The 27532-nt window shown below is 42.4% G+C and overlaps 1 protein-coding gene across 1 annotated transcript in view; it reads right to left on the bottom strand.

The window, feature by feature from the left end:
- The window catches only part of ITGBL1 (integrin subunit beta like 1), a 172281-nt gene that overhangs the window by 54560 nt on the left and 90189 nt on the right, over nucleotides 1-27532 (bottom strand). The window contains exons 6-7 of the mRNA XM_056862142.1: nucleotides 25014-25154; nucleotides 20231-20377 (exon numbers count right to left, since the gene is read on the bottom strand). Coding sequence (XP_056718120.1) covers nucleotides 20231-20377; nucleotides 25014-25154 — 288 coding nt within the window. The remainder of the gene's footprint in view (nucleotides 1-20230; nucleotides 20378-25013; nucleotides 25155-27532) is intronic.

Raw genomic sequence — 27532 nt, 5'->3', positions numbered from 1 at the left:
ACATCAGGATGCTGCCACAGTCGTCTTGTTTGTGGGCTTCCTAGAGGCACCTGGTTGGCCACTGTGTTGGCCAGACTGCTGGACTTGGCCCACTGTGTTGCTGGCACTGGTTGGCCACTGTGTGAACAGACTACTGGACTTGATGGGCCTTGGTCTGATCCAGCAGGGCTTTTCTTATGTTCTTATCAGTAAACTATTGGAAAGCAATGAAGTTGCATGTATTAGAATGTCTACCCTCTCCCCCTCCAGAGACACCAGGTAAATTATAACATATTTTAAACAAATAACCTCCCCCCCAAAAAATTCAGCTATTAAGAAAACAGCCCACAGAATCAATATGAGAATAATCATGACGACCTCCTCCCTACACTGAGTACAATTCTACCCTTTCAAGAAAGAAGCCAGACTCACTGTACTTCTAGAAGTACATTAGTAATCTAGGGGAGACCTGAAGCTGGGCTGCACAATGACATCAAAACAAAAAGTTTACTGAAGTTCAATCTTAGATGGCGCATTCCAGAACCAAAAATCTGAATTTTAAATACATATTGATGGGTTACGAACTGGCCACTGTGCCAAACAGAATGCCGTACTAGATTGGCCATTGCCCTGATCCAGTAGTGCTCTTACTTTCTTAAAAAGGAGCCTCATGCCACTTTAAAGACTAACTGATTTACTGAAGCATAAGCACAAATCTTCAAGATACCACAAGATTCCTTTTTGTTCTTAACTGCATCAGACTAGAACTGTTGCCCCACTCAGACTTTTAACCACAGAGTCACAGTGGCTCAGTTCAGATACAAGGCAAAACCACGTTTGGTTAACATGTGAAATTTAGATTCCACTTGCAGATGATCACTCATAACCTGGTTTGAGCCAACAAATCCTAGTTTTATTATTTTTACTGGCCATTTATGCATGGCTGTTTACTCACGGTCGCCTTGCTCTCCCCATGCGCTTCTATGCATTTTCCCTGCGTTTTCTGAATTCGTGTTTAGACAGCATCCAGAAAATGCAGGGAAAACATGCAGAAATGTGTGGGGAGAGCAAGGCAATCTCTGACAGTCAGAAAACGCAAGGATAATCAAAGCAAAGCCCCCAAATAGCCGGCAGGGTGACCTTGAGGAAACAGCCGTGCATAAACACCCACTGTTTCTCCCCTCAAGAGCCAGCTGGTATCTGGCTGACACCAGGGCAAGCGTAGCACCAGGGAACAAGCCACCATTCAGCCAGGAAGTCGGTGATTGTAGGTCAGCTGAAGCTGAAGTTAAGGTATCTGTGGTTACTAAATCAGCTTCAAATCATAGGGCGTTACAGCATTTTGTATTCCCAGCGATGTATTAAGAGTTTGAAAATGTCATAAAAAACATCACTTTAAAAGGGTTTTTGGATACCACGGCTAATATATGGTTGGAAGACGTCTTCACAGCTAAAGGGGCCAAACAAAGTGTGAACAGTATTTTTTATAACGTTTTCAAACTCTTAATACATCGGTGGGAATACATAGAAAGTGTGAACAGTATTTTTTATAGCATTTTCAAACTCTTAATACATCGCTGGGAATACAAGTGCGGTAACAGCCATAGTTTCATATTCTGGTTCAATGTATCAACTAAGTATAGTGGTCTTTGTTCAATCATGGTAAGTTTAATTAACCATGGGTTTTTTTATGTCTGAATTGAGCCATACTTTAGCTCTTAATTCATGCTTCAGATGGGGAAACTACATGTTGAATGGTCAATCTTTTTTTTAAACCCTCAACACAGAGACAAGCAAATTCTCCCTGTTCTGTCTAGATTGGGATTCATCCTCCCTTTAGTCCTTAATGTTTCCCGCTGGTCATCTTCCACAGAATTTCATTATACTTCATGAAGAAGAAACCAAGGAGCAAAGAGAAAACATTTCTCTCCATTTCCCCAAAGCCATGGAAATTTGTTTGTAAAGTTTTATGGGCGCGCACTTCCATGACACTGAGATTGCAGAATCCTGGGGAAAGCACGTCTATGTGTTGTAGGGTTGCCAACCTCCAGTTAATAGCAGAAGATCTCCTGCTATTACAACTGATCTCCAGCTAACAGAGATCAGTTAACCTGGAGAAAATGGTCGCTTTGGCAATTGGACTCTATGGCATTGAAGTCCCTCCCCTCCCAAACCCCGCCCTCCTCAGGCTCCACCCCAAAAACCTCCCACCGATAGCAAAGAGGGACCTGGCAACCCTAATGCGTTGTAATTGAAAAACAAAAGCACTTTGTCAAAACTAGTTCTCTGAGTGCCAAAGTACTGAAAAACTAAAACTTCTTGGCATGTTAATGGCTGATTTTGAAAAGGTTTCTGATATTTTAAAAGTTTCTGTATTATAGAAGAATGCAGAGACCTAAACCCAGCCCTGCCCCCTCTGCCTTATGTTCCTATGTTCCATTTCTTTCAGCTGACTTTTCATATTGGCACCTGTCCCGAGCACAAGTGTGACATACCAGATAAGGCAGGCTCTTTCCTCTCCAACCTGGTTTTATTTAGTGATGGAACTGCTTCCTACTATCTGTAGATGCTTAATTTATTTACATGAAATTGCAGATGATGAGTGATCTAAATACTGAACTGGCATTCCTCCCTAACATAGATTTTCTGATCTTGCCTCAACACTAATTTGTTTGTGGCTTCTTGCCAGATATGATGTAGCCATTGTGGGATGGAGCTATACCCTCTCTACCTCTATCCACCCCCCAATTTGCCTTGCCTGTCTGCCAGCAGATACAAATAAAGCCTTCCCTCCATCTGTGCAACCTGGCATAAACACAGTCTTAGTTATCAAAGTAGCTAAGGCCGCCTGAACCCATGGATATATAGAATCAAAAAAGCCTTCTTCAAATCAATGGATGGTGCAATACTAGGTGGAAAACCTGAAGTACATAAAGCTAATAAGGCTGGTGAACGCACCAGCAACTTACCTCGCTATTTATACGTGTCGAGTACAAAAGAATCGAAAACGAAATAAAAATTCTGTTCCCACCGTGCCGCCTTTCTCCGGGTTTTTGATAAAATTCGCATGATTGCTGTTCCCACTGCGCCGCCTTTCTCCGCTGTACTGCGCTCAAAGGAAGGACGGCAATTGGTCCAGGAATTCGCGGGCCATCCCATAACGGTAGCGGGGAAGGTTGTTTAGAAAATGGCAGCAAAAAAGGAAAAAAACCCCGAGAATTGTACTGTGTGGCGGGAGTTCGAGGGGAAAGTGAAACTTGCCGCCGGGACTTGCCACCATCCCACCTTCTCGCATCTAAGCACGCAAATTAAAGGGGGGGCTCGTTTTGCAAGCCTCGATTCAGCCCTCCTCCCCCCTCTGCCCCCTCCCCCCCACTCATGCCGCCCCACTCCAGTTGACTTGGGAGTTTGTGCCGGAATCCGGCAGGCGACGCTTTCAAACCCCCCAATTTCCCTCCCTTCCTCCTTTGCAAAGCCAAAGGGGGGGTGAGTGTGGGCGGTTAGGAAGGATGGGGGGCGGGGCGGTGGGCTTTCAGCGGGGTTGCATGTTCCCACTTCATTGCTCCGCAGGAGGAACACGTTTTATTTTTATAATCCGCCGTATAAGCGGATCCTCTTACCGCGGAGAAATTGCGCTCTGGAGACGTCCTCGGAATCCTTCGGGTGAGATGAAGTGGGAACATGCAAGGAAACCCCGCAGAAATCGGGGCGGCAAACGTGCAGTGCGGACATGGCCCAGGATGATTCCTATTTGGAGGAAATTCCAACTGGTCAGACGGAGGCTCTCAAATGTCAGAATGTCCGGGGCCAAAATGTCCAGAAGCCGCCTGGTGCAGCTTGGTCTCAAACTTCCCCAGCCCCAATGGCCCTGCACCAGCTGGCAACTTACCTGGGGCAACGAAGCTGCAGCCAGAAGTCCCCATCGGAGAGGGCAGGCAATGGAACACCACATCTGAGGCAGAAAGACTACACCTGAAGAGAGAACCGGGTGCGGCTACCCAACCTACACCCTGCCTCATGAGTAGACGGAGTAAAATAGATAGGGCCTAGGGTTGCCAACCTAAAGGTAGTGACTAGAGATCTCCCACTATTACAACTGATCTCCAGCCAATAGAGATCAGTTCACTTGGAGAAAATGGTCGTGTTGGCAATTGGACTGTATGGTAATGAGGTCCCTCCCCCCTCCAAGCCCCACCCTCCTCAGGCTCCAGCCAAACGTCACCAGGTATGTCCCAACCTGGAGCTGGCAACCCTACTATTTCTGTTAACCATACATGTGAAAATTGGAAAGTGTACATTTATCCAAAACAAAGATGACACTGAATGTAAGATGATTCTTCTCTTAACAAAAAAAGTTATCCACATTTTTTTTACTACCACGCACACTTGTAACTTGTAAGCAAATTTACGATAACCCAGAAGAAGAAGAATTGAACATAAGAACATAAGAAAGGCCATGTTGGATCAGACCAAGGCCCATCAAGTCCAGCTGTCGGTTCACACAGTGGCCAACCAGGTGCCTCCAGGAAGCCCACAAACAAGACGACTGCAACAGCACCATCCTGCCTGTGTTCCACAGCACCTAATATAACAGGCATGCTCATCTGATCCTGGAGAGAATAGGTATGCAGTTGGTTTTTATACCATGCTTTTCTCTACCTTTAGGAGTCACAAAGCAGCTTACAATTGCCTTCCCTTCCCCTCTCCACCACAGGCACCTTGAGAGGTAGGTGGGGCGGAGAGGGTTCAGATAGAACTGTGACTGGCCCGAGGTCACCCAGCAGGCTTCATGTGTAGGAGTGGGGAAACAAACAAGTAAGGTAAGTATGTACTACACAACAATCAAAAATTCCTAGTGTATTTCATATTTAGGCATCTGGAACCATCTCTGTATTCCCCGCCTCCTGTTTAGTGCTCAAAAGCATGCAAGGAATGTTAAGTATTCCACCATCCTGTAGCCATAAATTTTCAGCTCATCTGGCCCCAGTTCTTGGTGTCTCTGGAGATGGGCAATGAGGAAGATCTGATTAATTTCTGGAAGCATTCATTTATTACAATGTGAAGAAAGACGGGGGAAAAGACTGAAGCTATTATCTGCAAAATTATCCAATGATGAATTTCACAACTAAATAAGCTGTCTTGCTTGACAACAACAAATGTAAAATTTGACTGTGTTTCTTTGTCTGGAGTTTAAATATTAAAACTACAGTGACAACAATAAAACTGTTATCTTGAGCGTTAAGACATATTTCCTGATCCAGAAATCTGCATATGCTGAACTGTTAACACAGCTGTCTTCTGCATAGGAGTTTCCCCATTCTTTTCTGTGGTGGAGGCTTGATCCTCACACAAAAAGGAATGGGTGAACACAGAGCAGGTCCTTCCACTCCATGAGCTGCAGATGCTTTTATGGTGTATCTACAAGGTCAGCCAAGATGGTGGAAAATGAAAGGCTTTGCTTATCTAAGTATCAAAATTACAAACAAAACCTGAATGTTGGAATGACCCATTTATCAGCTGTCTGGAAATAGGGCATTTTTAATTTTCTTGCTGGGGATCGAAACTCTGCCCCATAATACTGGCCAGCCTGCCATGCATATCACAAATTAAGTCACAAATGGGATGAAGTGTGGAAGATCTGTTTTCATGCATTTAAAGCAGCTGCAGTTTGGGGTGGGGAAAGAGAAGAGCAGGGAGAATGTGTTCAGCTGTACAGAATATTAATTGTACTGTACCCCGCAAACAAAGTCTGCCTAGAAAACGTCGGGATGTGATGTCTCTCCATGGGTCAGGAATGACCTGGTGCTTGCACAGGGGACCTTTACCTTTTTATTTGTCTTTTATATTGTTTGAAGAACAAGGGGCTTCACAAGTTATTTCAGTGCAGTGGTACATCACATGCAGTGCCCTGGTTCCTGTCCTCCATGCATTTATCTGAAGAAGCTGGGATTGCCACAGTCAGTTGTGATTCTGTGTCCCTTGCCAAATGTCCCTGTCCAGCAGCCTCTGATTCCAAGGCTCTCTCCCTCTCTCTGTTGGTTATCTGATGAAGTGAGCTTTGATGCACAAAAGCTTAGATCCTGGAAAATTTTGTTTGCCTTTAAGGTGCTATGGGACCTGAATTGTGTTGGAAATGAAGGGATGTGTGATGTCTGTTTGCTCAAGCACACCAGTACTCTTGAGGGGGCAGTAGAGCTAGTGAAATGGACAGGTCTGATTCCTCTGTATCATTCCTCTTGTCTGTTCTGCTGCTGTGTGTTTATCCAGAATGCTAATCTCACATGCATCCTTCCTTCTGGCTGCTTTCTTCTTGTCTTTGTGCTATCTTGCTCTCTCTCGCTCTCTCTAACCTCCATGAGGGCAATATGTACTCTCTCTCTCTCTCTCTTTATCCTACAATCAGACAGATAGCTAGAAGGCCTTCCTTGCCTTTCCTATCAAAGTATGGATTCTTTTAACAGTAAAGAACATCCATTCTTTTCTTAAAGCATCAAGCCTCATGTGTACATAATTCTAACTGTTCCCAGCCAGCTTCTGCTAATGGTACTGATCTCTCTGCCCAATGATATGTCTTTCTGAGGTGATGGAGATGCTCTTGGAGTTGAGAGGTTTCCTCAGGCTGACTGCTACGGAGCACTTCAGCATCAATACCGAGCCCCCCCCCCCACTGTGGACATGACAACAATGAGATTGTCTCTCTCAATAAAATCTCTGGCCCTGTATGTGCAGCAGGCTTTATGATTAATTTGGGTTTTTTTTACTGGTCGAGAAGAGGGCTATCTCTGAGAGGAAGACTTTAACCTCGTTGTCATGGACAGATCAGTTCAGTTTTGGGCACCACAATTTAAGAAGGATGTAGACAAGCTGGAATGTGTCCAGAGGAGGGCAACAAAGATGGTGAGGGGTCTGGAGACCAAGTCCCATGAGGAAAGATTGAAGGAGCTAGGTATGTTTAGCCTGAAGAGGTGAAGACTGAGAGGGGATATGATAACCATCTTCATGTACTTGAAGGGCTGCATACAGAGGTTGTTGCCAAGTTGTTTTCTGTTGCCCCAGAAGGTCGGACCAGAACCAACGGGTTGAAATTAAATCAAAAGAGTTTCCGTCTAGACATCAGGAAGAATTTTCTAACAGTTAGAGCAGTTCTTCAGTGGAACAGGCTTCCTCAGGAGGTGGTAAGTGATCCTTCCCTGGAGATTTTTAAGCAGAAGCTAGATGGCCATCTGTCAGCAATGCTGATTCTATGACCGTAGGCAGTTTATGAGAGGGAAGGCATCTTGGCCATCTTCTGGGCATGGGGTAGGGGGTCACTGGGTGTGTGTGGGGGAGGTACAATAGTTGTGAATTTCCTGCATTGTGCAAAGAGTTGGACTAGATGACCCTGTCCCTTCCAACTCTATGATTCTATGATCATTCCCTTGTGGGGCTTAGACATGTGGGACATGCAGAATTTCTGGAGGGTGGTGACCACCCTGGAGAATGATGGGTCCAAACGGCATCCTCGTGGTTCTATGGGTGTTTCCTAGTATTGTGGCAGACAGTTCTAAAAAAGGCCTCAGCAACTTCTAGAATAGAGAAGAATGAATTTTTCCTATTTTATTCCTTCTTATGTGCATTCATATTTTTGTCAATGTTTTCAGTTGTTCTCTTATCATTGTTAGCTTGACAAATTCATTTATATTGTCTGTGCACACTGCGTAGGTTTTATATGCAATTCATATGGTATTTATACATACAAAGTGCATTACTTGTAAGATATGTATATAACGCTGAGTTATTGCTGCACAAATAACATTGAAAAATCTGTACATTGTAGAGGGGGTTTTTGTAACGAGGAAACAGAAAATGTCACAAAAAGAAAAGCATACCATTGTTTGCAAAGGAGAAACAAAACTGAAACCGGTATATTTGAATCAAACCAGCAAGCTCAAAAAATTGACAGCATCCCTACTCTGGAAAGGGAAAATGGTTTGGGATGTAGACACAAGTGCTTCTAAACACCTTCTCTCTCTCATGGGAACCCAATTTGACTTTCTGATTTCTTGTGGTGTCCGGAATGATGAAATCGCAGAGCTGATGACTACATCGATGGTAGAAAGAAAAGTCACATTGATGCTGATCCAAAATGGATTAAAGCCCATGCCATAGTAATGATGGTTGCAAACAAACCAAAAAAAACCTTTCCTATCACGTGGCATCTACAATAAGTGCCTTATTCCGTGATAAGAGGCTACTTTTGCTGGCGGTGGGGTCACTCTTCCTCCAGACCACTTTCAGCCCCCCACTTCAGGAATGGGCTGTGAGTGCACTGAATGGTTTAACACTCAGCAGGCGATCAACGGGTCTTTACTGAGGGAGTGTTAAATGTCGGTATAGAGAAGCATCACTATATTGTTCATGTTCTGAAAAAAAAAGGCAAATGTCAAATGTCAGGGAGAGGGGAGGGAGTGGCAGCTTTTGAAAGAGCTGTATGCTTTTCGGATGAAGGGCAAAGCAATTCCACAGCAGATCTAGATGAAACTTCCAATTTTAAGTGGTTTCAGTGGACAAAACATGGAGAAATGATAGGACATAAGTGCACTTGAGCCAAATATGTCTGGAAACTAAAAAACAACAACAACCCTGCTTCTATTCACAGTTGAAAACTCAGTACAATGACCCTGTGAAAGGGGCCTATAAGACCTTGTTGATTCAGAAGTGTGGTGCAGTATGGAAGTGCAGTGTTGCTGTTGTTCATTATTATGATGTGTTCAAAACAAATTTTATATTTTAATGCCCTTTGTGTACTGTGCATATAGCAGAAAGATGAGGGGTAAATAGTCATAATAAGAATGTTAACAGTACAGACATATGTATTATACATATTAGGTTGTGAGGGAAAGGAGGATAACTGTATTCTGCTTCTCAGTCCCATCAACACACTAAATTTAGGAGTGGGGTAGGAATAGGGTTGCCAGGTCCCTCTTCATCACCCGTGGGAGGTTTTTAGGGCGGAGCCTGAGGAGGGCGGGGTTTGAGGAGGGGAGGGACTTCAATTCCATAGAGTCCAATTACCAAAGCAGTCATTTTCTCCAGGTGAACTGATTTCTATCGGCTGGAGATCAGTTGTAATAGCAGGAGATCTCCAGCTAATATCTGGTGGTTGGCAACCCTAGGTAGGAATGAAATTAGGGATGCAGCCATATTGGCCTAGAGAAGCTCACTTTGCACTCCTAGAATACTTAAGCTAAACCATTATTTCCTCCGTCACTTTAATTTATACCACATAAAATTGTATCTACAGCCTGCATGCCTTCAACATCTGGCAAATAGATATGCCAGCTACAGATATTAAATTACTTGCTGTGATGAAGAATAAGATTTATTGCCCTGAAAGATCAATATTCATTTTAAAAGGGAAACACATAATTCATTAAAAAAAAACATATAAGCGGCCAAAATGAAAAATTCAAGCCTTGCAAAATACTTTTGTTTATATTGTAAAATATATCTTGCATAAATAACAAATGAGATTATTTAAAGATGTTTTCTGTAGATGAGAAAATAGAGGAACGCGGAGTATATGCCAAGCAACTCAAACATATCAATCAAAACTGTCTTAAATCAAAATCAAAGTCACTTTCCATTTTAAGATTTTAGCCACCTGTTTAAACATTTTTGAAAAAGATGTATCAGTTCCTAACATCAATTTTCATCCCAAGCTGTCATGGAGAAAATTTGTAAAATCTGCAATATTTTCCCCTTGCTTCAACATTTCCTTCTCCATAATTGTGGGCTAAAGTTCCAATCTTTAAAATGTTCCACTAGTCCCGATTCCTTAGAACTAGGGCTGCCAGCTCCAGGTTGAGAAATACCTGGAGATTTTTTGGGCAGAGCCTGAGGAGGGTGGGGTTTGGGGACGGGAAGGACTTCAATGCCATAGAGTCCAATTGCCAAAATGGTTATTTTCTCCTGGTGAACTGATCTTTGTCGTCTGGAGATCAGTAGTAATAGCAGGAGATCTTCAGCTAGGACCTGGAGGTTCAGTACAGGAATCCAGCCATAAATGATGCCAAATATATTCTGGCTAAATCTTTACAGTATGTGGTAATGTAACCACCAACACCATATATTGCCAAAAAACAAGTGTATTTTTTCTTATTTACAGGATATTTCAGCAGGTAAGTTCACAATTAATTCCTTTAAGTATTGAAGCAAAGTTCACTTAAAAATGTCCTTTTAAGGTGTATTTCTTTCTTTGCAGCACAGCAGGCTATTGAAGGAGAAAACGATCGTTTCGGAGCCGAAACGATCGTTTTCTCCTTCAATAGCCTGCTGTGCTGCAAAGAAAGAAATACACCTTAAAAGAACATTTTTAAGTGAACTTTGCTTCAATACTTACTTGTTAAAGGAATTAATTGTGAACTTACCTGCTGAAATATCCTGTAAATAAGAAAAAATACACTTGTTTGTTGGCAATATATGGTGTTGGTGGTTGCATTACCACATACTGTAAAGATTTAGCCAGAATATATTTGGCATCATTTATGGCTGGATTCCTGTACTGAATTTCTCATCTTTTGGTAATTGTACAGAGGTGTCTGATTTTTCCTTCAGTACCTGGAGGTTGGCAACCCTACTTAGAACTGTGACCCAAAGTCGAATTATGGCAGTTTTTGAGACCCTGGCTTTGCAATCCTACACAGTATCTAAGTCCACTGGAGTATATCTGCACAGGACTGGGTTGCAAGTGAACTTGGATGACAATTTATTATGGACAAGAACTGCTTGCCGCTGCTTAATGAATATGCCATCCCTTCGTTCTGTAAAGAAACCTAAATAATGCTTTTCAAAGATATGCCTCAGATTAACACCGAGAAGCATGCTAAGTATCAAGATAAGATGAAGAAGAAGAAGAAGAAGAAGAAGAAGAAGAAGAAGAAGAAGAAGAAGAATTGGTTTTTATAAGCTGACTTTCTCTACCACTTAAGGGAGACTCAAACTGGCTTACAATCACCTTCCCTTCCCCTCCCCACAACAGACACCCTGTGAGGTAGGTGAGGCTGAGAGAGCTCTAACAGAGCTGTAACTTGCCTAACGTCACCCAGCTGTCTTGGGGCGAAAACGCATGGTCGCTTTAGCCTCCTTTATTCCCTGTTTCAGCCAGGATTCACCCAGGATCGAACGCATTCATTTCGATCCTGGCTAAATCCTGGCTGAAACAGGGAATAAAGGAGGCTAAAGCAACCATGCGTTTTCGCCCTTGGTGAATTTGGTTATTAGTTAATAGCCTTGGTCAATTTGGTTATTATTTCTGCTCAGGTACTATAATGCCGAAAGCTACCTGCATGCTAATTTGGCAGTTTCCATAGTTTGCACATCTGAATTGTTCAAAATGCAAACCTGGACCTCTAAGGATTTCAGGCACAGCTACTTCAAGAAGACTCCAAAGTTCCAAAACATACCTTCAGACTGCAAAAGCTGCTGTGGTTGAAAATAACAATTCCCTTTATATCACATCACTTTATATGTAAGTAGAGCATTCCATGTGAAGGAAGCTGCCCAAATCAATATGTGAATTGATTTGGTATCCTAGCTGGCAAGCGTGGCACCAAGGAAGAAGCCAGGATTAAGCCAGGATTTGAGTGACTGGATGTCAGATAAACTAGATTCAAGTCCAACACCAGCAGGGCTTTCAAGGTATAAGCTTTTGAGAGTCAACGCTCCCTTTATGTGATCCGACGAATGAAAAAGAAGTTGTTTTTTACACGCCGACTTTCTCTACCACTTAAGGAAGAATCAACCCAGCTTACATTCTCCCTTCCCTGTGAGGTAGGTGGGGCTGAAAGAGTACAAAGAACTGTGACTAGTCCAAGGTAATCCAGCTGGCTTCATGTGTAGGAGTGAGGAAACCAACCTGGTTCACCAGATTACAGTCCTGCGCTCATGTGGAGGAGTGGGGAATCAAACCCGGTTCTCCAGATCAGAGTCCACCTCTCCAAACCACCGCTCTTAACCACTACACCACACTGGAGCTTTGACTCTTGAAAGCTTATACCCTGAAAATCTCGTTGGTCCCTAAGGTGCTACTCGACTCCAATCTAGCTGTTCTACTGCAGACCAACATGGCTGTAGTTAAGGTATCTGTGGTTACTAAATCAACGGCAAAGCATAGTTTCGCATCCTGGTTGTATATATCTTAACTAACCATAGTGGTTACATGTTGAATGTTCAGTCTTTTTTCTTCTTCTTAAGGTCAACACACAGAGAAAACTAGAGACAAGCAGATTCTCCCTGCTCTGTCTAGACTGGGATTCATCTTCATAGACCAAAACGTCCATGTGGAAGCAACCCATGAGTGCCATGGTCTGATTGTACACGGGCAGCCCATTCCAGAGCCTTTGGCGGCTGGGGACAGCCATTCCCCAACCGCTAAAAGGCTTTAAAAAGCCTTCTGAAGTTTTTTTTATTTTTAAATGGGGCATTTTGTCCCATTGAAAACAGTGGCACAGCAATGCTGTTCTCTCCATCGGCAAAAGGGGTCAGGGAGCTGCCTACTGGCAGCTCTGCCCCTCGGTGCACCATGGGAATGCCCCCCCCCCCATGGACACTGGCATGGGGCTTTGCACTGGTGGGACACCGGCAGAAGGCCCAACTGGTGACATTGCTGCGGCAGCATGGGGAGAATGGCGTCCGGGTCCCTACACCAGCTTCTGTGCCACCCTGGATGGCATAAGTGGCATGGGCAGGGGGCATGAATGCCAGTGCAGCCCCTTCCTGACCTCCTAAGGGCTTTCGTCCCTTCAGGTCAGGAATGGGCTGAGAGACCCCTAGAGTAAAATTGCCAAAGAGCAGACCAAACATTATGTTTTACACTTGAACCTATGTCCCTAATCTATGAAAAAGCCCATATCACCATTTCCAGGAAATCTTAAATAGCATTAAAATCATAATTGTTACATTTTAACTCTCAGAAGACAATGAATCAAGTTCTAATGATACCATTTACATGGAAACTTCATTTTGTCTTTATCTACTTTACATCATTTCCCTTTCGCTTCTCTCCAGCTTGACCCTCTGAAGGAGGTTTTCATTTTCCTAGTTAATCATACACAGAAATCACATCAGTATTCACTTATTATTTTTTGCGTAATCTTTTGCAGCTGGAACACAGAACACTGCAAGAGATATCATGGCTTTGTCAGTGGCCAGATGAAGAAGAAGAAGAGGAAGAAGAGTTGGTTTTCATATGTCGACTTTCTCTACTACTTAAGGAAGACTCAAACTGGCTTACAATCACCTTCCCTTCCCCTCCCCACAACAGACACCCTGTGAGGTAGGTGAGGCTGAGGGAGCTCTAATAGAGCTGTGACTAGCCCAAGGTCACCCAGCCGGCTTTATGTGTAGGAGTGGGGAAACAAACCAGGTTCTCCAGATTAGAGTCCATTGCTCCAAACCACCACTGTTAACCACTACACCAGGCTGGCTCTCCAATAACTTCAATGACTATTCAGCTCTCTCTTCAGAAAGAAGAGAGGAGCTCTATTTTTTTCCACAGTGATATTTCCATAAGATTACCAGTCCAAATTAGTCACCTTTCACTAACAACTGTAAGCTAGTATAAGGGCTCAATCTGTCATGGCCAGAAGAATACGATGACCCACATTATTATTCACTATAAATATCAACTACATGATAATCAATGGCATTTCATATTAGAAATGGTAAATGAATCAACACCAGAGGTCATAGAAAGACGGAAGCAAATTTCTCATCTGTGCTAAATTTGGTAAGCAACTGAAAACACAAGAGCATACTCAAAGCCATCTTAAAGGGCTTGCTTTGTTCGCATTAACCAAATACAACCATTCAAATGTGTCTTTCTATTCCTCTTTATTTTTTGGCACCATACCAAAGCACGTTGAAATTTGGGCTGTCACTCAGTTTTTAAAAGTTGTTGATGAATCATATAATCAATTGATTATGAATCACTTAAATTTGTATGGATTTGCATATGAGCAAATACAATTGTTCTAAAGAAAAATACATACTTTGTAGAGAATGTAGCCTGGTGTTGCAGCCAGATCCGTCTTTTGGTGTAGGAATCCTCTTCTAAGATCGCAGCTTTCAACCACAAGTTTTGTATGTAAGTGCATTAAAAATACTTTAGATTGTATTATAAAAATTGCTGTCTGATTAATCAAGGGGATTTTCCAGTTCATTCTTTATATGCATTTAGTTGAAACACAATAGAATCCTCCATATTCATGAGGTTTTACAACTATTTCAAATTGTACTTGGATTTATCGAAGATACATTTCCTTTTAGCAAGCAGGGACACACATGATGCTGCCTTGTACTGAATAAAACCACTGGCCCATCAGAATCAGTGTTTTGCTATGCTTACTGGCAACGGCTCTCCAGGATCTCAGGTACAGGTCTTCCATATCACTTACCACCTAATGGTTTCAACAGCAGATGTCAGGGATTGAGCTTGGGACCTTCTGCATGCAAAGCAAATGTGCTACCACTGAGCCACAGCCCCTCCCTCATTTATATTATCCAAATGGACTATGTGGCCTTAAGATAACCCAACAGAGCAATCCTAAAGGGGTGGCTGAAATGCCTGTAGAGACAGTGTAACCTCTGCGCTAGCTAGGGTCGCCAGGTCCCTCTTTGCCACCGGCAAATCTTAAGCAAAGTTAACCCCTTCAGAGCTTACCGACTTCACAGATTTAGGGTCACCGACTGAATAGGTCAGTCTTCACCCTATGTGTAAAATAATATTTTAAATATCTATTTTGTATTTTGATATCATTTATTGCTAGCTGCCCAAGATTTCATTTTTAATATTTTTCTCATGTATTGGTTAATAACTTTACAAATAAATTATTGGGATCACATAATTCTTCTAAAGGCTTGCTTTGGTATTTGAGCTATCATTATTTAGTCATCAAGATTTTTTAATATATATTAACCTGCCATAAATCATGCTTCCTAACACCATTGGCTGCTATGGCATTGATGCACACATGAAGCTGCCTTACACTGAATCAGACCATTGGTCCATCAAGGTCAGTATTGTCTGAGTAATGGCTCTCCAGGGTCTCAAGCAGAGGTCTTTCAAATCACTTACTATGGCCTGATCCTTTTTACTGGAGATTCCAGCAACAGAACCTGCGATCTTCTGCATGCCAAGCAGATGCCATGGCCCCTCCATGATGCTTAACAGGGAAATCATCAACTTACTGGTTTTGACCATATAATCACCATTGTTCAGACTAGGGTTGTCTATCTCCAGGTGGTGGCTGGAGATCTCCCGCTATACAACTGATCTCCAGGCAACCGAGATCAGTTCACCTGGAGTAAATGGCTGCTTTGGCAATTGGATTCTATGGCATTGAAGTCCCTCCCCTCCCCAAACCCCACCCTCTTCAGGCTCCACCCCCAAAATCTCCAGGTATTTCCCAACCCAGAGCTGGCAACCCTAGTTCAGACATCACTGGTAGTGACAAGTCAGGAGCCACATTACCCTGGCTCTGCACTACTATGAATTATTATTAACCTTTTTAAAAAATGCATTTCCAAATCATAAACTTGCTGCAAAGTGCTTTCCTTTAAACTTAACATGAATCTTTTCCCTTCCTGAAGGCCTTCCTGAAGCTTAGATCCTACCTAGAGCTTGCTATTTTTTTATCCAAATACAGGGTTGTAAAGCCATCTTGCGTAATTGTTTTCATATATGTTAAAACATTTCCCCTATGACACAGAATTTACTTGATATGTTCCAAAGTAATACAGTTTTCACCTTTGGGAAAGGAATTTCTCAGGATTACTGAAGGGGTATGGTAATGCTTATGAATGTAATGTAAGGTGTCTTAAAGGTATGAACAGTAAGCATGTTCACAATAGATCAGCATTTGAATTGGAGGAATCCCCACTGTGTGTTTTCCCCTTGTCTTCTTTCTCTCAGTTCCTTAAACTCTTTCTCTCAGTTCCTTAAACTGTAGATAGTTCTACTAATATATTCTATTTTTTCACTACATGCTATGTATTGTTATGTATTATTATTGTTTAAAAGTGTGTAAACCTAAAATGGAATAAATTCACTTTTTTGCAGCCTTGGTTAAGAAAACACTGCCCTATATCCTACCTCTTCACTAAGGAAAATTTGCAAACTTTATTCGTTCTCCTATTGGAATCTGAAGGAAGTTAGAGGAAGGCTCATTAAGCTGGAGAAATGTCCTTCAGCCTAAGGTAGGGTACTTCCCACTGAACTATGATTTTGTACTTATTTATCAATGGGACTTTATTTATACTCCCCTTGAATGAGTTTTTAAAAGTTGACATACTGTATCCTACAATCCAATTTTGAGTCACATTGCACATTAAAATGTAAAGTCCTCTTCAGTTAACATGCTTTAAAAATTATTGGTGGTTTCCATAGATAATTTTTATGTTATGGGAGCTGCAAGTTTGCTGCTATCTCCATGGCTCCATCCCAAGGTGCTCCTGATAATGTAAGAAGTAACATGGGAGGGATGGGAACATGTGCGTCAAACAATGCTAACATCAACAACCTGATGGGGCCCTGATGTTAGTATGATTCTTCCATGTGATCCTGTTCTTTTCCCATGGTTTCTAGTGTACAATAGAACCATGGAGGAGAGGCATGCAACATACACAAAATAATAATTGGATCTCAGACTTCTGAGGTTTGATGAGATATTGACACCATGCATCAATTCCCCACTATTTCTGCTCATTTTCTGTAAGATGTCAGATTCCTATACCTCCCGATGAGTTAAAGTGCCTCCAGAATTATTCTCATCCACCTGGGAGAAGCATTCACATGCTCTTACGGTACTGTTCCAAAGAAGGACATTTGGGAGCTTCATCACCTTCTTGGAGGTCAAGATTCAACCACAGAGATCATATTGCAGGCATAGATGGAAGGAATAACTTGCAACAATCAAGGACTAGTGCTGAGAATTTTGTCTGAGATTCAAGCAAACTGTTGAGCAAGAAAATAAAAACTTGATGAAAACCACCTGCTAATTTATAGTTCCTGCAGAAGACAGGTAGCTGGAGGCAAGGAGTATATAAGCAAATGTCAAAATAGCTGTAGCTGATCTAAATTTGGCGAACAGTCTGTAACCTTTGCTTGACTCCTGGTTATTGTAAATGACAGTAGTTAAAGAGCCCATCACAAATTAGAAGGTCAAATGTGGTGGTTCTCGAGCAGTTTTAGCATTTTCCTTCTTAATTTCTAAAAAAAAATTCTCTATGTTTACTTTGTTTCCCCATTTAACGCACTGAAGACTGCCTATCAAAACTGAAGGCTGTATCAAACTAATATATTTTAATCTGAACAATGGGGAAAGCAATAACCTTAATACAACCACATTTCAATCCAAATATTAGTCATGCACAGAAAGCCTTAGGAAGAATTCCATCACTAGCTTCATTTTCCTCAACCCAAACAACACAAGGGCTTTAAAAAAAAAAAAAAAACACCAGAACTACTAAACAGGGAGCCTGAGAATGGCTGAGTTCCTTGTTTCATCTGGGTCAAACCAGATGAGCTATTGGAAGATTGGCAAAACAAACAAACAAACAAACAAACAAACAAAAAACTCCAGCAATTTTTAATGTTAAATAGCAACCATCAGGGGTGGTTGGTGGCTGATTTGGATTGGGGCCGAAGTGTGCTTATCAGGAGGAGAGTTAGCCCTATCACCTTGTAATTTTCCCCTGTTGTCAAATAGTCCCCTGGAAATGTTATGTGTACTGCTGGTAAAAATGTACAGGCACCACAGAGACAACATTTGTGGCATTTAAAAATTCATTGATTTATAAGCCATGAAACCATTCTTGGACGAAACATCGTAAGATATAAATATCTAAAACAAACAATTTATCAATAAAAAAAGTGCTTAAGAAATCTTCACAGGGTTCAATCCAGCCAATTTTTCCCTGCTCGGCCTCACCCAACTCTCTTCTCCACTACAGCCCCTGTCCCATGTGGATTTTGTCCATACAGGCCCTACAATCCCCAGTACAGTTATTTTGGGTACAGGATCCTGCCTACTTTTTCACCAACAGAAAAGCTGGTTCGATTCAACCCGAAAAATCTTCAAACACTTTGTCTGGAATATCTTTGCTCTCCGTGTTAATCTATCCCCCCTTATTTTTCAACCCACAGTGTACTGCACAGAGAGCTGGCATTTTGATCCTCTCTGCTAGTTAGGGCTTCATACCTGGAAGACTGGACACCTCTGTTCCAACAGATTCCATTTCTCCTATGTCCTATTCCCCAATTCCCCCACATCTACAAATCTAGCTTAAAAGTAATTCTTGCTCCAAATTTAAGTAATTCTGGTTGATTTCTGGTTGTTAGTGCTGTTTGTGAGTTAATTTAGAATATTTCCTTAGGGTAAGTTTCCCTCTCCCTAAAATATTGTATCAAATCCCTCAATAAACTCCACACTCCTTTTAAACCTGTTGTTCTTTTCTGGCTGAAACTCACTACTCACAGTTACCCCTTTAGGTAAAAAATCTCAATTTTCCACTCCAGGCTCAAACACACAAGTTAATTCCCCATGTCAGTCTGAACACACGTTCACACATTTGTGGGTGTGTGGTAACACTCCTGAGCTTCTCAGTTATCTGCCTCCATTCACTCCTCCCCTGTCTTACAAGCTTACGCCCTAGTTTTTGCTGCGTTCCTAAGTGCAGGTTGTTAATAACCTGGGCATTTGTGACTTTGGTACTATGGGCCATGGCACATATCCTACCTTAGGCTTGAGGAAATTCCTCCGGCATTTCGAGCTGTCCTCCAGCCTCTCTTCTGTTGGAGGAAAATCTACTTAAGTTGGAGGATGCTTCCTTAGGTTGGAGGCTTAGGCTTCAAACTTTGCTCAGTAGAGTGATAAGATACATACTCATGAATTTAAACACTGAGACCATTTATGCAGGGTCAGTTTTGAAGCTCGCTGAAAGCTCTTTTAAAAATGTGACCTTTAAAATGACTATTCACGGTCCCAATGCAAAAGGAGAAATCCCCCCCCCCACTCGCCTGCTCCTTATTTGCATAGCTATTAGCAATTGCCGGTTGCATAGCTAACACACAGCTGTGATTTTGCATGTTTCCTTGAGGGTATTCTTCATGGTGGGGGAAGATCAAACACAAAAGGTTGTGTTAAAGGGGCTCTTAAGCAATGTGAAGCAGGTATGCGCCAGCTTTGCAGTCACTTCCTGAACGACGGTTCACCGATAAAACTAAAAAAAAATATGTGGGGCAATTCAGCCTGGAACGCGCTGCTAATTACCAAGCATAAATGGCTGACAGCGATACACTGTAATATATTTTAATTGACTGATTACACTGGTTAAAAATCATGGGAGGCAGTTCAGCAAGTCATGACTAAATCCCACTTGATACCAATAGAACTTGTCACAATGCCATTGCTTTTTATGAGACTTAGTCACAACTTTTGCAAGATCGCGCCCAAGAACACAAGTCTTTAATTCACTGACAGTCATAATAATGACATATGTGGTAATCTGAAAGGAGTAGGTGGAGCTGCCAGCCAGCCAGCCAGCCAAGTGAAGCAGTCTTTAGCCCAAGAGTTTGTCGACTAACATTTGCTGCTGGAGACCAATTGAGAAGCTGTGTTCTGCACCTGAGCAGGAAGAGGTTGCCGGCCACATATGGTTGGAAAAAAAAAGATCATCATCATTTAATCATGACATCAGTCAGGGAAATATGGAATGTACTACTCCTTCAAAACATGAACAGGAAACATTAACTTCATATTTCTCAATAAACATTCACACTGCCAACCCCCAAAAATCACTGGAAAATTAAGTTTTCTTTAAACATTACATGATGATGTAAAGAATGGCTCAAATCATGGAACAGTTACAGGCCCTGTCTAGTAGGTGATATTTGGGATATCTGGTTTGCTGATTCAGTCTCCCCTGACTTCCACAAGTCACACAGGGACCATGTTGATCTCTGCTACCTCATATGGATCTGGGCCATAGCAGTCCAAATGACAAATTGCTTAGGATAGCTGTGCAAATTTGTACCTTTTCCCAGCACAAATTCCTGTGTTTCTAGTTTACTGCTAATTGATTAATCGGCACTTTGAACACAACCTAGAACAGAATACTTGAGCATACATTCAGTGAGACCAAGTTGCCTCCAGTCTAAGCACCAGTTCAACTAAACTGCGAGCATCCTGAAAAATTTAAGAATATCACCTACCTCTTCCAGAGCAAGGTAAATGCGAGCTTCCTTGACACTTTCTCAGACTCTCTTCAGCTGATATGGGACAAGCACGGGGATGTTCACACATCTTCCCCACCCATCCTTCTTTACAGTCACATCTTCCACAGTTACACTGTCCATGACCTTAACAACAAAACAAAAATATACATTTCAGCTCCAGTCACTCCCTAGCCTCTGACACCAGATGATTGCTGCTACTTCCGGGATTGCTCCCGATAACACCCTCATCTTCCACCCATTAGCCTGATAAGCTGACAATATGGCTATGCAGCAACACACCTGTCCCATGTGGCTTTTGATTTTTCTGCTAGCGTTGCATATAGGTTTGCAATACAGGAATGGTACTAGAACAACCATGCAAGGACTTGTCCATGTTCTTCTGGCTCCATTGACTCATTAGCTCATGCGAAGAAGAAGAGTTGGTTTTTATATGCCAACTTTCTCTACCACTTAAGGGAGACTCAAACCAGCTTACAATCACCCTCCCTTCCCCTCCCCACAACAGACACCCGGTGAGGTAGGTGGGGCTGAGAGAGTGACTTGCCCAAGGTCATCCTACCGGCTTCATGTGTAGGAGTGGGGAAACAAATCCAGTTCACCAGATTAGCCTCCGATGCTCCTGTAGAGGAGTGGGGAATCAAACCCGGTTCTCCAGATCAGAGTCCACCCCTCCAAACCACCGCTCTTAGCCACTACACCATGCTGGCTCTCATGTGCTTTTGGAATGTCGTCTCTATAAGGATCTTAGATTGCGAAATATTTCTTCTATTTTAATACATAAATCCAAAGCCTCTGTGTCTGATATAATGCCTTTTTTTATTAAGTGACAGGGATCCCAAGGCTACATTGGCAGTGGCAAAATGTGTTTCAGTCCTTATATCCCTCAGACATTAGACTTAAAACTATGCTGCTCAAGATCAACGGATCAAGGAGCTTCTAAGGGATAAAGGAAAGGAAAGGAACAACCATGCACCATTTCAAGTAAAATCAAGGTAGTGACTTATAGCTTGAAAAATAATGTGTTTGACTGAATACATTCAGTGTTTAAAATCCAGAGGTTGGAAATGGGGTGTTCTCTTTCTGTGGCACATAAGCACCATGAAGCAGCACTATGATAATGTAGCATGTGTAGTGCCTAATTTAGGTCTAGTCCTAGCTAAAATGGTACGCCTGTGATTGTGTGGCACTGCTTTAGATGGCAAGCAAGGGCTCACATGATTCAATTATCCTCCATTTCCTGACAGGTTAACATGTGAGAGATTGGCACTGCCATGCTGAACTGGTCTCCTCTAGGGTTGCCAGGTCCCTCTTTGCCACCATTGGGAGGTTTTTGGGGGCGGAGCCTGAGGAGGATGTGGTTTGGGAAGGGGAGGGATTTCAGTGCCATAGACTCCAGTTGCCAAAGAGGCCATTTTCTCCAGGTGAACTGATCTCTATCGGCTAGAGATGAGTTGTAATAGCAGAAGATCTCCAGCTATTACCTTTTTACACTTGTGAAGATAAAATATCTTTTTTTTAAAGTGGCTCTGTTGTAGCATCTTTAACTCTTTAAAAACAAATGTTTGTTCCCATCTATGGGGGAATGATGATATAGGGATGATGGGCCATTGGATTTATAACCTTTCCAAAACCCAATCCCGTATTCAAGATCATTGCTGCTGGGGAGCCATCAAATGTTTTGCCAGATAAACCCTGCTTGCTGCTCTGGGATTAGCCTGGGTGCATTCTCTCATGGATTTCCCTCAAAGAAAATGCTATGTAAATGTGATTTTCTGGCACAGATTTAATTCCAGCAATCAAAAACAGAGCTTACAATGCAGGTAAAGGAGTGAGGAGATAATGGAAAGAGCTATGTATGGAGACGATCAATAGCTCAGCCATCACCATATCTTAGCAACAACCTCTCCACTCAACATTATCACCAAAGGGACACTCGAACACCCACTGGTTCAGCTGGCATCCAGTTCACAAGTTGCAAACAAAGACCTGATTTTTCAATCATCAGTTTGATAGTTCAGACCCTCTTCTGCCCTCTCAAAACCTTTCTCTCATTTGTCACTCTTTCCAGCCACAATAAGTCTCCTTTGTCCGTTCTCATTTTAGGCCAAACCTATACATGCAGCATTGATCACAATGTGGAAATACAATGGGCTGTACCATTGTTAATTTCTTTCATTTTTTTTTTTTTTTTTAGTCTTTTCCTGTAAATAGAAAACTAGCACATTGAGGAGAAGGACCTTCATTGGGCTGTGCTAACTTTCTACTTATAAAGATTATTTAACATAAAAAGATACCGTACTCAAAAATGTAACTCCCCAATATGTAGTCAACAGAGGCACAATCCATTCTATCACCATTTTACAAGAGCCTTAGGATTTTCAGGTTTACCTCAGCAGAAAGCAACCAGTACACATGTAGAGAAAATTGTAATGTGGCATGATAGCATAGTATAACTAGAATAATTTGTCTTTCAGAGGTTTGGTAAAATGTGTAACAAGGACTTGTTTTTCTGCTGAGAGATTCATTAGGAGATAACCACTCTTGTTATACACTAACTAGATACAACTGTTTTGCAAAAGACAAACCACTCAGCAACATGAAATAAAATCTCCAGAGAAACAAAAATCTCTAGAGAAAGCTTTCTCGCTTTCTCGTTCTCTCTCTGGGAGGTAAAGACTTAGCAGCGGGACCTTCAGCCTTATTGAAAGAAGCCTTTAAAATAACTGGAGGCATTCCATTTGGTTTCAGACGAGTACTTTATCTGTAAGCAGGCTTTTTATGATTCCAAGTTGGTTAATCTGGAGATACAGGGTTTCTCCTGTCTGCAGTTCTGTCAATTAGGCAGAAGAAACATGTTGAGAAGCTTCTTTAAGGAGTAAGTTTTTCAAACTACCAGCTGTAGGGTTCTTGTATCGTGATTGATGCTCAGTCAACCCTGTGGTGTTTTGGCTGATGGTGAAAAAAGACTCGGATAGAAAAAAAATGGATGCATTCTTGTTATTAAGGGGAAAGAAATGATCTATATCAAATGATAACGGTGTGGCTAACATCTGGCAGATGAGAAAAGTAACAACATTTATATAGTGCTTTTTGAATGTTCAAGACACTTCTGCAACCATTACAAACCTCTTGTTGTGAAGGCAATGGCCTTTTATGCATGGCTGTTCCCCTCTCCGACACCCCTCCGATGACTTTGGATCTTTGTTTTGATTATGCATGCCGTTTCCGACCGTCAGAGGTCGCCTCGCTCTTCCGCTGCGTTCCCCCTGCTTTGCCCATGTTTTCAGAGACCTATTTTATCCCGAAATTGAAAACGCGGGTAAAATGTGGGGAAAGGCAGGGGGAGAGCGAGGCGATCTCTGATGGCCGGAAACGGCATGCATAATCAGAACAAAGACCTGAAGTCGTCGGAGGGGGGACGGCAAGGGAAACAGCCATGCATAAAAGGCCAATATAACTAGCCTCATGCCTGGGAGGGAGTTACGGCTGAGAGAAAGAGAGAGGCTTGCCTTGCCTAGTTAGTTCATGGATGAAATAAGAGAGGCAGTTCTGGCTCATATCTTAGGGCACAACTACTTGACATGGTGTCCCAGGGGACAACCTGGGGATGCTGGAGTCATTTTATAGTAGGAATTATCTTACTTTAAAATGCTGTGAGGACCCTATTCTGCTTGGGATTGTGGCACTACGGGAGGGGCTTCCCCCCCCCCACACACACCATTTTTCAAGAGCCCAGTGATTTAAATAATTTCTTATTGACAATTTTCAGAGTGGTCACAATTGAAAATCTGGAGTTAACAGTATAGGATCTGTGTTGTGGAGTTCCACAATGTATTCTCTCTTATGTTCTTTAATCTGTGCGTGAAACCATTAGGGGAGATTGTCCATAGATTTAGGGTTGGGCATTATCAGTATGATAATGACACACAGCTCTATGTTTCTCTGTCTAAGTTCTCCTTGTGGCAGCTGTAGCCATTATGAATTAGTTTCTGAAAGCAAGGTTTTCTGGCATGTGCTAGGGAGTGTTGGGAGCTGGCACAGGGGCTTGTCAGGTGGGACGCGGGCTCAGCTGGGCGGCCAGCATGCTGCCACAAAATGGTTGTTGGTGGGGAAGCTGGAGAAGGAGCCATAGCATTTCTAACTCCAGCTGGAACTTTTCCTGCCCTGCTGCATACCTTCCTGGCCCGCCCTATATTTCAAATTGGCCAATCAGGCCCTGGCTCAATAGGAGCAGGGCCAGCAGGCAGGCTCAGACCTGCGCTTTTGCACTTGGTTCCTCCAGCTAGGTATTTAAGAATCCGTCCCCCTTGCCTAGCTGAGTCTGCTTCCTAATTGGCCCAGCTTTCTCTCCCTATACTTGGGCTGTTTGGTTGTTATGTCAACTTTTAATTCGTCACAACTTTTGGTGGATTTGGCATGGAGCCGGATCCATTTTGGGGGGAAAGGCGGCCTGCGTGCGCCCTTTTCCCAAATCTGGGGACACAAATAAGGGGTTTTGGGGGAGGCCTGGAATAGGGACATGCCCAGTCGGGAGCTGTCCAGGTGTTGGCCTCCCGCAAAGTGGCAGGGGACCCACACAGCAGGCTTCCACCGAAGTGGGTCCTACATACTGCCATCTCAGGCTACTCCCAGCAGGCGGGTTTAAATTCTGTTCGGCAAAGCATATATCCAGCTTCAGATCACTGCCTGGAGAGTACGATAATTCACCATCTTGTATTACTGTGACCTTATGCAATTCACCTTCACAGATTTCCTTTACCTGAACAGAAATCATCTGAGTATCTGTCATAGACGGCCTTGCAGTTTCGTTCATCGCACTCGCAAGTGTCTCCATGAATATCTCCCCAGTCTCCAGTTGGGTCAACGTCATGACATGTGCACTCTCCGCATATACAGGTACCTAAAGAAGGAAGAATTGGTGTGCGGGGCGAGGGATCACAAAAGGTTTAAATAAGGACTATCGAGCTGAATCAAGAGAACACAAAGTAATCATTTTGCCTGGGTGCAGTTTTTGAATGTGTGTAAGCAGATACCTTTCTTTCCCGCCCCCCAAAGGTTAAGGGGACCTTTGCAAGCACTGGGTCATTCCTGATCCATGGGGTGACATCACATCTCGATGTTAACGAGGCAGATTTTGTTTATGGGATGGTTCGCCAGCGCCTTCCCCAGTCATCTTCCCTTTACCTCCAACAAGCTGGGTACTCATTTTACCGACCTCGGAAGGATGGAAGGCTGAGTCGACCTTCAGCTGGCTACCTGAAACCAACTTATGTGGGAACGAACTCAGGTTGTGAGCAGAGCTTGGACTGCAGTACTGCAGCTTACCACTCTGCGCCAGGGGGCTCTACATTTCCCCCACCTCCCTTACAGGGACTTAAAGTAGCCCAGTGGCCATTTTTGACCACGGAAATAACTTGCAGAAGCAGAGAGTTAAAAACCCTCTTCCCTGGTGTTGTGGCCCCAAATCATTTCATTTCCAACCACAGCTGCTTTTAAGGCCAAATACCACAACTGGTGTTCCAAACTCGAAATTCTACCATGAAATGTATTTTGGCTCATATGCCGCTGCCCCCCCCCAAAAAAAAACAACCCAAAAGTTGAGGGACTCTTTGAAGAACCCACTGATAAAATGCAAAGAGCTACAGTTGGAAATGGAAAAAGGGAGACATCCTGAAGAGCCATGTAAGAAATCTCTGGATCACAGCCACAGTTCATTGGAGGCAGAATTGATTTTACAGAGTACCCATCTAGCAATAGTTACTCAGTGAAATCTGTTGATAGTCATGAAGAATCATGTAAATTGACAAATATAATAAATCTTCTTTGTATAAAAAAATCATGTGATCTACTCTAAACTTCCCATTGGTGTCATTTGTTATTGTGTCAGTAAAACATCTAATTTGACACATGGCAATTATTTATTAATTGTTTCCAGGACTACTGGAACCACTCAAAAATGGTTAAACTAAAAAGAAAAGAGCTTCTATTATTTCTACATTTCAGCCAGGCTTTCAATTGCTCTGTAATTAAGATGAGAGAGTTTTCTAAATGCTCTCAGGATAATTAGATGCTCCTAATTTGGCAGAGCTTTGTCAGTAGAGATGTACTGAGGAGATGTGTATCTGTGAAGCTTACATTTTTTTCCTTCACTGTAATAGTTCTGGGCCATAGCCAAAAGAATGCTTGATTTTTAAAATATTTTCTTAGTGAACACAGGCATCACTGCTGATGTATACAAGCCTGCTAGTTAAACACTGTTTTTCTTAAACAATATCAAAGTGAAATTACTGGTAGCTAATTGAAACTTTTAATTACTGGCAATGTACAACAGCATATACAGAAGGTAGATTTAGGTTACCATTCTTTTAGCTTGTCAGCTAATAACAGAAAGCAGAATAGAAGTTTGAGTGGTAAAAGGCCCGTTGCGGTGCGGCACTTCCGGGTGTAAACAGGAAGTGATGCAATCGCATTGACGTGGCTGCGCGCATGTGATCCCCGCTTCCAAGCTGGGCACTGGATTGGTGGGTAATTGCATAAGTAAAACATCTAATTTGACTGCCAGTCTCAGCGAGCTGGCAACCCTAATGGTAACCCAAGAAAATGTTTTCTTGCTTGTGGTATTGTAACTTTGGAATTCCCTCCCCAGGGAGGTTCGTCTGCCTGCCTCTATCATTGTCTTCTGCAAGCAGGTGAAGTTTATTTTTGTTTGTTTGGTGTTCCTTCAGTAATTCTTATTAACCCTCGTCTCTGTTTGTCTGTTTGTATGAGTTTATATGTTTATATGATTCACTTGTTTTAAATATTTTATATATATTTGTATTTTAAATGTTTTTTTATTGTCTGAAATGTTTTAATGTTTGCTGTCTTGGGGACCCTGAATTGGGCAGAAAGGCAGCATAGAAGCATTTTAAACAAATAAAATAAATAAGACTTGAGTTGATTTTTGTAACCCAAAAGTGGGATATACATTTTCTAAATACACCAACATAAAATATTAGCTTAGGGTGACTCCCATTTTGGAGAATAACAATACATTGTTATTCTGGACAATTCATTTTTGCCCATATGTACCCGCACACGCATCCACACAACTGCCCTCTCTTCATACCATAAGATCCTTCTTGCCATAGGGTGCTTTGCTCATGGCTTTGACTTATGTGGCCGTTTTCCCCAAATAATGGTTTAAAATAAGTTCCCTTGATAGTATGTAATATAATATGCCCCTAATGTGTGGTAAATTACAAATGCCATAAACTCACCGCATGCATCTGGTAATGG

Source organism: Euleptes europaea, chromosome 16, assembly GCF_029931775.1.
Source record: "Euleptes europaea isolate rEulEur1 chromosome 16, rEulEur1.hap1, whole genome shotgun sequence".
In the NCBI taxonomy this organism is placed as follows: domain Eukaryota; kingdom Metazoa; phylum Chordata; class Lepidosauria; order Squamata; family Sphaerodactylidae; genus Euleptes; species Euleptes europaea.
The sequence above is the reverse complement of the archived record's forward strand: the minus strand, read 5'-3'. Positions and strand labels throughout refer to the sequence as shown.